Source organism: Labrus bergylta, chromosome 11, assembly GCF_963930695.1.
Source record: "Labrus bergylta chromosome 11, fLabBer1.1, whole genome shotgun sequence".
In the NCBI taxonomy this organism is placed as follows: Eukaryota; Metazoa; Chordata; class Actinopteri; order Labriformes; family Labridae; genus Labrus; species Labrus bergylta.
Genome location: NC_089205.1, coordinates 10,433,371 through 10,446,369, shown reverse-complemented (window position 1 = coordinate 10,446,369; position 12,999 = coordinate 10,433,371). Strand labels below are relative to the sequence as shown.

General features: G+C 50.4%; 1 protein-coding gene across 3 annotated transcripts in view; it reads left to right on the top strand.

The window, feature by feature from the left end:
• The window catches only part of nf1a (neurofibromin 1a), a 74,081-nt gene that overhangs the window by 4,741 nt on the left and 56,341 nt on the right, over positions 1 to 12,999 (top strand). For all 3 annotated transcript variants that reach the window (XM_065959906.1, XM_065959907.1, XM_065959905.1), the window contains exon 2: positions 3,816 to 3,959. In XM_065959906.1, the coding sequence (XP_065815978.1) occupies positions 3,816 to 3,959 (144 nt within the window). The remainder of the gene's footprint in view (positions 1 to 3,815; positions 3,960 to 12,999) is intronic.

The following is a 12,999-nucleotide window of genomic DNA, read 5'->3' as shown; positions in this document are numbered from 1 at the left end:
AGATAGATAGATAGATACTTTATTGATCCCGAGGGAAATTCAAAGCATCCAGTAGCAGGTTACAAAGACGTACATGACATGAAACATTTGTTACCAATTAAACCCGCAAAACCGACTTCCCCCTCCCATACATATATTTTAACCTGAAAAAAGATTTAAAGAATACCCCTAGATGAAAAAAACTTAAACTGTGCAATTAAAAATAGACGTATACAAGAAATGTACATAAAATATATGTGCAATTAAAACAAGAACCTATAAACAGTTGAGGAAAAAATCTGTAATTAGACCTGAATATAAAAAATAAAAAAGTGTTGACCTTCTGAAGTTGTGTTGTTTATATACAGACGTTGCTATTGTTAAGTCCGTACCTAATATGTAGCCTACAGTCTGTTATCCGTACGGATCAACTTTTTGCTGTTGACTAAAAGTAAAAAGATACGCGTGGTGGCTGGCGCTCCAGTGTGTGTATGTGCGTGCGCGTTAAGCAATGTACTGTATGTTGGTGTAGCTCAGCGTGCCCTGCGATGCTCGCAGAGAGAGGAGCAGGTAAAGTAGCTGCAGCTACATCTAACACGCTTCATACTCATAGCGTGCCTGCACTCTCACACGCTCCCTCTCTCTCTCTCTCTCCCACTCTCCCACTCTCGCTCTAGTGCCCGCAGCAATTTTATGAATACAACAAATGAATCCGTGGCGGTCCTTGTCGAGAATCGGATGAATCAATGTATGGGAAACACTGCATTGAAAATGAAGCTCTGCTGCCGTAACGGAGCGGAGACGGACTGAACACGCAGAATTTGGACGTTAGTGTTAAAATGTGATGAAGATGTTTTAAAGCTTCAGTTCTTCTGACTCTGCCGATCATTGATGAACTGAGGTTGTGTCGGGTTATTCAAACACATGGTGTCAAACGGTCAGTTTGCCATCTTATGGTAGACTCGGTGGTCCAAGCAGATTTTCATGAAGTGGCTCAAAGGTCCAATGAGGACTTGTGGACGGGCACAAAGATTCAGAGACAGCAGAGCGGCGTGCTGGTCCATTTCCTGTTTACATTCTGGCTGCCAGCTCTGTCCGAGCCGGATCATCTGCCATAAATGACATGAGTGTTCCTGACAACGCGAGGAATGTGAGCCACGCAGTCCGACCCTTGAAGACACACTGACGTTTCTGTTCAGCTGTGCATTGATGCTCAACAAAAAGTCAGTTTCTATAAATGTTCAGGGCGTCCAAGACCACTCCACAGGACCAGGATCAGGGTCCTTAGAAGTCCACTTCCAACAACAGGGTTAGTCTTGTTTTAAATCACCTGACATTGTCAATGAATTGAGTATGAGTTCCTCTGAATCACAAACCAACTCAGTTTTTAAAGCCTCAGACGTTTAACTGTGAACTCTGATAAAGAAAACATGGAGCCCCGAGGAAAGAGGCTGAAGGTTATCTTCAAAATGAATATGAAATACAGGGGTCATAGGTCTTTAGTCAATCACAGCACAGGGGTCAAAGGTCATCAGAAGGATCACAGTACAGGGGTCATAGGTCTTTAGTCAATCACAGCACAGGGGTCAAAGGTCATCAGAAGGATCACAGTACAGGGGTCATAGGTCTTCAGTCAATCACAACACAGGGGTCAAAGGTCATCAGAAGGTCACACTACAGTGGTCATAGGTCTTCAGTCAATCACAGCACAGGGGTCAAAGGTCATCAGAAGGATCACAGTACAGGGGTCATAGGTCTTCAGTCAATCACAACACAAGGGTCAAAGGTCATCAGAAGGTCACACTACAGTGGTCATAGGTCTTCAGTCAATCACAGCACAGGGGTCAAAGGTCATCAGAAGGTCACACTACAGGGGTCATAGGTCTTCAGTCAATCACAGCACATGGGTCAAAGGTCATCAGAAGGTCACACTACAGTGGTCATAGGTCTTCAGTCAATCACAGCACATGGGTCAGAGGTCATCAAAAGCATCACAGCACAGGGGTCAAAGGTCATCAAACGCATCACAGCACAGGGGTCAAAGGTCATCAAAAGCGTCACAGCACAGGGGTCAAAGGTCATCAGAAGTATCATAACACAGGGGTCATAGGTCATCAGAAGTATCATAGCACAGGGGTCATAGGTCATCAAAAATATCACCACAGGGATTATAGGTCATCAGAAAGATCAAATCACAGGGGTCATAGGTCATCAAAAATATCACCACAGGGATAATAGTTCATCAGAAGGCTCACAGCACAGGGGTGATAGGTCATCAGAAAGTTCACATCACAGGGGTCATTAGGGATGTAAAGGTACACGTACTCGTACCGGATCGTTTCGGTACAGGGTTTTCGGCACGCAGACCGATCCGAGTACGCACGGAACAGAAGTTCTTTAATCTGTGTTCCCACACGGACCGCAAAGCGGAAGCACACCGTAACTTGTAAAAAGTTCAAACATAAACTGTAAACTCTGCAGATTAGTAGTTCCTCGAGCCCTGTCGGTTTGGACAGTTGCATATAACTGGGATGGAGTTCATTTACGGACTTACTGAAAACTTTCGTTTTCATTTTCAGCGATGATCCCGCTCCAGCAGCGCTGCTGCGTGAAAGGGGAGACACGTCTGTGTGGGAGAATAACCTGCAGCTTGATAGAATGAACACCCTCCCTCCCCAACAGACAGCCTTTTGCTAGTAATTCTGAACGGGCCAAAGCCACAACAAATGCCCTTGAAGTTTTTATATCAATAGAGGGAAATATTAATAGTTCTGCGATGAAACTGTCCCAGATGTGATTAGGTTTATTATGTGCTCAAAGGGCATTCAAAAAAGTGTTGCCTTCATAAACTAAAAGGTGTCAGTGTAATTTAAAAGAAATAATTTTACATTAGGCTATATTAATTACTTAATTTCATTCTAAAATACTTTATTTCATTCATATCTTTTATTTATTGGAGACTCTTTTGGTTGAAGGATGCAGCATAAGTTCATTTTATGTTTTTTTTTGTGCAATGTTTAATGTAAAATGTTATTAAAAAGTAACCTGAGCAGGTGTACAAGTCTGAACTGTCGATGCTGCTAACTTAGCCCAATGTGTAAAAGGGAAATTCTAAGTGTTCCTAGTAAATAAATAAAAAAGTGTTGCATCAGGTCCCTTTACGAAAATGTACCGAACCGAAGCTTCGATACTGAGACTCGTACCGAACCAAAATGTTTGTCTACCGTTACACCCCTAGGGGTCATAGGTCATCAGAAGTACAGGGGTCATAGGTCATCAAAAATATCACATCACAGGGATAATAGGTCATCAGAAGGCTCACTGCACAGGGGTCATAGGTCAGTATATCCTGCTATATCATGGGAGCAACGTGGGGTTAAGTGTCTTGTCAAAGGAAACATCCACATGTAGCTGCGGGATCTGGAGATCGATCCCCTGACCTTTCAGTCAAGACGTCTGACACCACTGATCCACAGCTGTCCCTGATAAATTTACTAGCTTTGATTGGAGCATTGACTGGCGTACTGGTTTGTATCCGATACCTAACATCAGAGGTGTTTCCAGAAACATCTGGAGTTGTTAAGCGTTTGCTTGTTCTCAGCATCAGAACACACTCAGCGGACCATTTATCTAAGGAGTAGATGTTTGGAGTGTGGGATCAATTCTGTGAGGCAGAGCTGATCTGTTAGCTTGTAGCCGAGGAAAAAGGCTGAGCAGAGTCACTCAAACGTTCACTCTGTTACTGCTGGAGAACTGGAGCTTCAGATGAAGGTCGTTTCTGATGTGAGGTCGAACTCGGTATCACAGCCTGACCGTCCTCTCTTTGTTTCCTCCAGCTTCCCATCAAAGTGGGACACCAGAACACTCACACCAAAGTCAGCACCGAGCACAACAAGGAGTGTCTGATCAACATCTCCAAGTACAAGTTCTCCCTCGTCATCAGCGGCCTCACCACCATCCTCAAAAATGTCAACAACATGGTGAGTGTGCGAGCAGGACACCCTGCAGCTCTACCCGGGTTGCATGACCTCAGGGTCACACTGGTGTGTAGACGACTCTGCTCGTTTACATACAGAAATCATGTTGAGATAATGTAAACAAATGCTTTCATGTTATTTATTGTAATGATCACGTTGCACAGTCTCTCAGCTCTTGTTTCTCAACCCTCGTTTCTAAGCTCAGCTCTCGTCTCTCGACCCTCGTCTCCCAGGTCTCGTCTCTCAGCTCTCTCGTCTCTCAGCTCACTCGTCTCTCAGCTCTCTTGTCTCTCAGCTCTCTTGTCTCTCAGCTCTCGTCTCTCAGCTCTCTCGTCTCTTTCAGCTCTGTCTCTCAGCTCTCTCGTCTCTCTCAGGTCTGTCTCTCAGCTCTCTCGTCTCTTGTCTCCCGTCTCTCGTCTCTCAGCTCTCTCATCTCTTGTCTCTCAGCTCTGTCTCTCAGCTCTCGTCTCTCATCTCTTGTCTCTCAGCTCTGTCTCTCAGCTCGCTCGTCTCTCAGCTCGCTTCTCTTGTCTCTCAGCTCTTGTCACTCAGCTCTCTCGTCTCTCGTCTCTCAGCTCTCGTCTCTCGTCCCTTGTCTCTCGTCTCTCATCTCTCAGCTCTCATCTCTCAGCTCTCATCTCTCAGCTGTCTCGTCCCTCAGCTCTCTCATCTCTCATCTCTCTCGTCTCTCAGCTCTCGTCTCTCAGCTCTCAGCTCTCATCTCTCATCTCTCAGCTCTCTCGTCTCTCAGCTCTCTCGTCTCTCAGCTCTCGTCTCTCAGTTTTTTCGTCTCTCAGCTCAGAGCTCTCGTCTCTCAGCTCTCTCGTCTCTCAGCTCTCTCGTCTCTCAGCTCTTGTCTCTCAGTTTTTTCGTCTCTCAGCTCAGAGCTCTTGTCTCTCAGCTCTCATCTCTCGTCTCTCAGCTCTCTCGTCTCTCAGCTCTCTCGTCTCTCAGCTCTCTCGTCTCTCAGCTCTCGTCTCTCAGCTCTCTCGTCTCTCAGCTCTCGTCTCTCAGCTCTCAGCTCTCTCGTCTCTCAGCTCTCAGCTCTCTCGTCTCTCAGCTCTCTCATCTCTCAGCTCTCTTGTCTCTCAGCTCTCGTCTCTCAGCTCTCTCGTCTCTTTCAGCTCTGTCTCTCAGCTCTCTCGTCTCTCTCAGCTCTGTCTCTCAGCTCTCTCGTCTCTTGTCTCTCGTCTCTCGTCTCTCAGCTCTCTCATCTCTTGTCTCTCATCTCTTGTCTCTCAGCTCTGTCTCTCAGCTCTCTCGTCTCTCTCAGCTCTGTCTCTCAGCTCTCTCGTCTCTTGTCTCTCGTCTCTCGTCTCTCGTCTCTCAGCTCTCTCATCTCTTGTCTCTCAGCTCTTGTCTCTCAGCTGTCTCATCTCTCAGCTCCCTCGTCTCTCAGCTCTCTTGTCACTCAGCTCTCTCATCTCTCAGCTCTCTCGTCTCTCAGCTCTCTCGTCTCTCGTCTCTCAGCTCTCAGCTCTCGTCTCTCGTCCCTTGTCTCTCGCCTCTCAGCTCTCAGCTCTCATCTCTCAGCTCTCATCTCTCAGCTGTCTCGTCTCTTTCAGCTCTGTCTCTCAGCTCTCTCGTCTCTCTCAGCTCTGTCTCTCAGCTCTCTCGTCTCTTGTCTCTCGTCTCTCGTCTCTCAGCTCTCTCATCTCTTGTCTCTCAGCTCTCGTCTCTCATCTCTTGTCTCTCAGCTCTGTCTCTCAGCTCTCTCGTCTCTCAGCTCGCTTCTCTTGTCTCTCAGCTCTTGTCTCTCAGCTGTCTCATCTCTCAGCTCCCTCGTCTCTCAGCTCTCTTGTCACTCAGCTCTCTCATCTCTCAGCTCTCTCGTCTCTCAGCTCTCTCGTCTCTCAGCTCTCGTCTCTCGTCCCTTGTCTCTCGCCTCTCAGCTCTCAGCTCTCATCTCTCAGCTCTCATCTCTCAGCTGTCTCGTCCCTCAGCTCTCTCATCTCTCATCTCTCTCGTCTCTCAGCTCTCGTCTCTCAGCTTTCGTCTCTCAGCTCTCTCGTCTCTCAGCTCTCTCGTCTCTCAGCTCTCGTCTCTCAGCTCTCTCGTCTCTCAGCTCTCTCGTCTCTCAGCTCTCTCGTCTCTCGTCTCTCAGCTCTCGTCTCTCAGCTCTCTCGTTTCTCAGCTCTCTCGTCTCTCAGCTCTCTCGTCTCTCAGTTTTCTCGTCTCTCAGCTCTCGTCTCTCAGCTCTCAGCTCTCGTCTCTCAGCTCTCGTCTCTCAGCTCTCGTCTCTCAGCTCTCGTCTCTCATCTCTTGTCTGTCAGCTCTCGTCTCTCAGCTCTATTGTCTCTCATCTCTCGTCTCTCAGCTCTCTTGTCTCTCAGCTCTCGTCCCTTGTCTCTCGTCTTTCATCTCTCAGCTCTCATCTCTCTCAGCTCTCAGCTCTCTCGTCTCTCAGCTCTCGTCTCTCAGCTCTCTTGTCTCTCAGCTCTCAGCTCTCGTCCCTTGTCTCTCGTCTCTCAGCTCTCAACTCTCATCTCTCATCTCTCTCGTCTCTCAGCTCTCGTCTCTCAGCTCTCTCGTCTCTCAGCTCTCGTCTCTCAGTTTTTTCGTCTCTCAGCTCTGAGCTCTTGTCTCTCAGCTCTCGTCTCTCGTCTCTCAGCTTTCTCGTCTCTCAGCTGTCTCGTCTCTCAGCTCTCGTCTCTCAGTTTTCTCGTCTCTCAGCTCTCGTCTCTCAGCTCTCGTCTCCCAGCTCTCGTCTCTCGTCTCTCGTCTCTCATCTCTCGTCTCTCAGCTCTCTCGTCTCTCAGTTTTCTCGTCTCTCAGCTCTCGTCTCTCAGCTCTCGTCTCTCAGCTCTCAGCTCTCTCGTCTCTCAGCTCTCTCATCTCTCAGCTCTCTCGTCTCTCAGCTCTCTCGTCACTCAGCTCTCTCGTCTCTCAGCTCTATCATCTCTCAGCTCTCTCGTCTTTCAGCTCTATCGTCTCTCAGTTCTCTCGTCTCTCAGCTCTCTCGTCTCTCAGCTCTCGTCTCTCGTCCCTTGTCTCTCGCCTCTCAGCTCTCAGCTCTCATCTCTCAGCTCTCATCTCTCAGCTGTCTCGTCTCTTTCAGCTCTGTCTCTCAGCTCTCTCGTCTCTCTCAGCTCTGTCTCTCAGCTCTCTCGTCTCTTGTCTCTCGTCTCTCGTCTCTCAGCTCTCTCATCTCTTGTCTCTCAGCTCTCGTCTCTCATCTCTTGTCTCTCAGCTCTGTCTCTCAGCTCTCTCGTCTCTCAGCTCGCTTCTCTTGTCTCTCAGCTCTTGTCTCTCAGCTGTCTCATCTCTCAGCTCCCTCGTCTCTCAGCTCTCTTGTCACTCAGCTCTCTCATCTCTCAGCTCTCTCGTCTCTCAGCTCTCTCGTCTCTCAGCTCTCGTCTCTCGTCCCTTGTCTCTCGCCTCTCAGCTCTCAGCTCTCATCTCTCAGCTCTCATCTCTCAGCTGTCTCGTCCCTCAGCTCTCTCATCTCTCATCTCTCTCGTCTCTCAGCTCTCGTCTCTCAGCTTTCGTCTCTCAGCTCTCTCGTCTCTCAGCTCTCTCGTCTCTCAGCTCTCGTCTCTCAGCTCTCTCGTCTCTCAGCTCTCTCGTCTCTCAGCTCTCTCGTCTCTCAGCTCTCGTCTCTCAGCTCTCTCGTTTCTCAGCTCTCTCGTCTCTCAGCTCTCTCGTCTCTCAGTTTTCTCGTCTCTCAGCTCTCGTCTCTCAGCTCTCAGCTCTCGTCTCTCAGCTCTCGTCTCTCAGCTCTCGTCTCTCAGCTCTCGTCTCTCATCTCTTGTCTGTCAGCTCTCGTCTCTCAGCTCTATTGTCTCTCATCTCTCGTCTCTCAGCTCTCTTGTCTCTCAGCTCTCGTCCCTTGTCTCTCGTCTTTCATCTCTCAGCTCTCATCTCTCTCAGCTCTCAGCTCTCTCGTCTCTCAGCTCTCGTCTCTCAGCTCTCTTGTCTCTCAGCTCTCAGCTCTCGTCCCTTGTCTCTCGTCTCTCAGCTCTCAACTCTCATCTCTCATCTCTCTCGTCTCTCAGCTCTCGTCTCTCAGCTCTCTCGTCTCTCAGCTCTCGTCTCTCAGTTTTTTCGTCTCTCAGCTCTGAGCTCTTGTCTCTCAGCTCTCGTCTCTCGTCTCTCAGCTTTCTCGTCTCTCAGCTGTTTCGTCTCTCAGCTCTCGTCTCTCAGTTTTCTCGTCTCTCAGCTCTCGTCTCTCAGCTCTCGTCTCCCAGCTCTCGTCTCTCGTCTCTCGTCTCTCATCTCTCGTCTCTCAGCTCTCTCGTCTCTCAGTTTTCTCGTCTCTCAGCTCTCGTCTCTCAGCTCTCGTCTCTCAGCTCTCAGCTCTCTCGTCTCTCAGCTCTCTCATCTCTCAGCTCTCTCGTCTCTCAGCTCTCTCGTCACTCAGCTCTCTCGTCTCTCAGCTCTATCATCTCTCAGCTCTCTCGTCTTTCAGCTCTATCGTCTCTCAGTTCTCTCGTCTCTCAGCTCTCTCGTCTCTCAGCTCTCGTCTCTCGTCTCTCGTCCCTTGTCTCTCATCTCTCAGCTCTCATCTCTCAGCTGTCTCGTCCCTCAGCTCTCTCGTCTCTCAGCTGTCATCTCTCAGCTCTCGCGTCTCTCAGCTCTCGTCTCTCAGCTCTCATCTCTCAGCTCTCGTCTCTCAGCTCTCAGCTCTCGTCTCACAGTTTTCTCGTCTCTCAGCTCTCTCATCTCTCAGCTCTCGTCTCTCGTCTCTCAGTTTTCTCGTCTCTCAGCTCTCATCTCTCAGCTGTCATCTCTCAGCTCTCGCGTCTCTCAGCTCTCGTCTCTCAGCTCTCTCGTCTCTCAGCTCTCGTCTCTCAGTTTTTTCGTCTCTCAGCTCTCGTCTCTCAGCTCTCGCCTCTCAGCTCTCTCTTCTCTCAGCTCTCGTCTCACAGTTTTCTCGTCTCTCAGCTCTCTCGTCTCTCAGCTCTCGTCTCTCGTCTCTCAGTTTTCTCGTCTCTCAGCTCTCGTCTCTCAGCTCTCGTCTTCCAGCTCTCAGCTCTCGTCTCTCGTCTCTCAGCTCTCTCGTCTCTCAGTTTTCTCGTCTCTCAGCTCTCGTCTCTCAGCTCTCGTCTCTCAGCTCTCTTGTCTCTCGTCTCTCATCTCTCGTCTCTCAGCTCTCTCGTCTCTCAGTGCTCTCGTCTCTCAGTTTTCTCGTCTCTCGTCTCTCAGCTCTCGTCTCTCAGCTCTCTTGTCTCTCTCAGCTCTCGTCTCTCAGTTTTTTCGTCTCTCGTCTCTCAGTTTTCTCGTCTCTCAGCTCTCTCGTCTTTCAGCTCTCGTCTCTCAGTTTTCTCAGCTCTCGTCTCTCAGCTCTCAGCTCTCAGCTTTCTCATCTCTCATCTCTCTCGTCTCTCAGCTCTCGTCTCTCAGCTCTCGTCTCTCATCTCTCGTCTCTCATCTCTGTCTCTCAGCTCTCGTCTCTCAGCTCTATTGTCTCTCATCTCTCGTCTCTCAGCTCTCTTGTCTCTCATCTCTCGTCTCTCGTCTCTCGTCCCTTGTCTCTCGTCTCTCATCTCTCATCTCTCATCTCCCTCAGCTCTGAGCTCTTGTCTCTCAGCTCTCGTCTCTCAGCTTTCTCGTCTCTCAGCTCTCGTCTCTCAGCTTTCTCGTCTCTCAGCTCTCAGCTCTCTCGTCTCTCAGCTCTCTCGTCTCTCAGCTCTCTCATCTCTCAGCTCTCTCGTCACTCAGCTCTCTCGTCTCTCAGCTCTATCATCTCTCAGCTCTCTCGTCTCTCAGCTCTATCGTCTCTCGTCTCTCGTCCCTTGTCTCTCGTCTCTCATCTCTCAGCTCTCATCTCTCAGCTGTCTCGTCCCTCAGCTCTCTCGTCTCTCATCTCTCTCGTCTCTGAGCTCTCGTCTCTCAGCTCTCGTCTCTCGTCTCTCAGTTTTCTCGTCTCTCAGCTCTCTCGTCTCTCAGCTCTCGTCTCTCAGTTTTCTCGTCTCTCAGCTCTCGTCTCCCAGCTCTTAGCTCTCATCTCTCGTCTCTCTCGTCTCTCAGTTTTCTCGTCTCTCAGCTCTCGTCTCCCAGCTCTTAGCTCTCATCTCTCGTCTCTCTCGTCTCTCAGTTTTCTCGTCTCTCATCTCTCATCTCTCATCTCTCAGCTGTCTCGTCCCTCAGCTCTCTCGTCTCTCATCTCTCTCGTCTCTCAGCTCTGAGCTCTCGTCTCTCAGCTCTCGTCTCTCAGCTCTCGTCTCTCGTCTCTCAGTTTTCTCGTCTCTCAGCTCTCTCGTCTCTCAGCACTCAGCTCTCGTCTCTCAGCTCTCAGCTCTCGTCTCTCAGCTCTCAGCTCTCGTCTCTCAGCTCTTGTCTTTCAGCTCTCAGCTCTCTCGTCTCTCAGCACTCAGCTCTCGTCTCTCAGCTCTCAGCTCTCTCAGCTCGCTACTCTCATCTCTCAGCTCTCATCTCTCAGCTGTCTCGTCCCTCAGCTCTCTCGTCTCTCATCTCTCTCGTCTCTCAGCTCTGAGCTCTCGTCTCTCGTCTCTCGTCTCTCAGTTTTCTCGTCTCTCAGCTCTCTCGTCTCTCAGCACTCAGCTCTCGTCTCTCAGCTCTCAGCTCTCTCAGCTCGCTACTCTCATCTCTCAGCTCTCATCTCTCAGCTGTCTCGTCCCTCAGCTCTCTCGTCTCTCAGCTCTGAGCTCTCGTCTCTCGTCTCTCAGTTTTCTCGTCTCTCAGCTCTCTCGTCTCTCAGCACTCAGCTCTCATCTCTCAGCTCTCTCAGCTCGCTACTCTTGTCTCTCAGCTCTTGTCTCTCAGCTGTCTCGTCCTTCAGCTCTCTCATCTCTCAGCTCTCTCGTCTCTCGTCCCTTGTCTCTCAGCTCTCATCTCTCATCTCTCAGCTCTCTCGTCACTCAGCTCTCTCGTCTCTCAGCTCTCTCGTCACTCAGCTCTCTCGTCTCTCAGCTCTATCATCTCTCAGCTCTCTCGTCTCTCAGCTCTATCGTCTCTCAGTTCTCTCGTCTCTCAGCTCTCTCAGCTCTCGTCTCTCGTCCCTTGTCTCTCGTCTCTCATCTCTCAGCTCTCATCTCTCAGCTGTCTCGTCCCTCAGCTCTCTCGTCTCTCATCTCTCTCGTCTCTCAGCTCTGAGCTCTCGTCTCTCAGCTCTCGTCTCTCAGCTCTCGTCTCTCGTCTCTCAGTTTTCTCGTCTCTCAGCTCTCTCGTCTCTCAGCTCTCGTCTCTCAGCTCTCGTCTCCCAGCTCTTAGCTCTCATCTCTCGTCTCTCTCGTCTCTCAGTTTTCTCGTCTCTCAGCTCTCGTCCCCCAGCTCTTAGCTCTCATCTCTCGTCTCTCTCGTCTCTCAGTTTTCTCGTCTCTCATCTCTCATCTCTCATCTCTCAGCTGTCTCGTCCCTCAGCTCTCTCGTCTCTCATCTCTCTCGTCTCTCAGCTCTGAGCTCTCGTCTCTCGTCTCTCAGTTTTCTCGTCTCTCAGCTCTCTCGTCTCTCAGCACTCAGCTCTCGTCTCTCAGCTCTCAGCTCTCTCAGCTCGCTACTCTTGTCTCTCAGCTCTTGTCTCTCAGCTGTCTCGTCCTTCAGCTCTCTCATCTCTCAGCTCTCTCGTCTCTCGTCCCTTGTCTCTCAGCTCTCATCTCTCATCTCTCAGCTCTCTCGTCACTCAGCTCTCTCGTCTCTCAGCTCTCTCGTCACTCAGCTCTCTCGTCTCTCAGCTCTATCATCTCTCAGCTCTCTCGTCTCTCAGCTCTATCGTCTCTCAGTTCTCTCGTCTCTCAGCTCTCTCAGCTCTCGTCTCTCGTCCCTTGTCTCTCGTCTCTCATCTCTCAGCTCTCATCTCTCAGCTGTCTCGTCCCTCAGCTCTCTCGTCTCTCATCTCTCTCGTCTCTCAGCTCTGAGCTCTCATCTCTCAGCTCTCGTCTCTCAGCTCTCGTCTCTCGTCTCTCAGTTTTCTCGTCTCTCAGCTCTCTCGTCTCTCAGCTCTCGTCTCTCAGCTCTCGTCTCCCAGCTCTTAGCTCTCATCTCTCGTCTCTCTCGTCTCTCAGTTTTCTCGTCTCTCAGCTCTCGTCCCCCAGCTCTTAGCTCTCATCTCTCGTCTCTCTCGTCTCTCAGTTTTCTCGTCTCTCATCTCTCATCTCTCATCTCTCAGCTGTCTCGTCCCTCAGCTCTCTCGTCTCTCATCTCTCTCGTCTCTCAGCTCTGAGCTCTCGTCTCTCAGCTCTCGTCTCTCAGTTTTCTCGTCTCTCAGCTCTCTCGTCTCTCAGCACTCAGCTCTCGTCTCTCAGCTCTCAGCTCTCTCAGCTCGCTACTCTTGTCTCTCAGCTCTTGTCTCTCAGCTGTCTCGTCCTTCAGCTCTCTCATCTCTCAGCTCTCTCGTCTCTCGTCCCTTGTCTCTCAGCTCTCATCTCTCATCTCTCATCTCTCTCGTCTCTCAGCTCTGAGCTCTTGTCTCTCAGCTCTCGTCCCTCAGCTTTCTCGTCTCTCAGCTCTCGTCTCTCGTCTCTCAGCTCTCAGCTCTCTCGTCTCTCAGCTCTCTTGTCTCTCAGCTCTCTCGTCTCTCAGCTCTCTCGTCTCTAAGCTCTCTCATCTCTCAGCTCTCTTGTCTCTCAGCTCTATCATCTCTCAGCTCTCTCGTCTCTCAGCTCTATCGTCTCTCAGTTCTCTCGTCTCTCGTCCCTTGTCTCTCATCTCTCATCTCTCATTTCTCATCTCTCAGCTCTCTCGTCTCTCAGCTCTCTTGTCACTCAGCTGTCTCGTCTCTCAGCTCTCTCGTCTCTCAGCTCTCTCATCTCTCAGCTCTCTCGTCTCTCAGCTCTCTCGTCTCTCAGCTCTCTCGTCACTCAGCTCTCTCGTCTCTCTGCTCTATCATCTCTCAGCTCTCTCGTCTCTCAGCTCTATCGTCTCTCAGTTCTCTCGTCTCTCAGCTCTCTCGTCTCTCAGCTCTCTCGTCACTCAGCTCTCTCGTCTCTCAGCTCTATCATCTCTCAGCTCTCTCGTCTCTCAGCTCTCTCGTCTCTCAGTTCTCTCGTCTCTCAGCTCTATCATCTCTCAGCTCTCTCGTCTCTCAGCTCTCTCGTCTCTCAGCTCTCGTCTCTCGTACCTTGTCTCTCGTCTCTCATCTCTC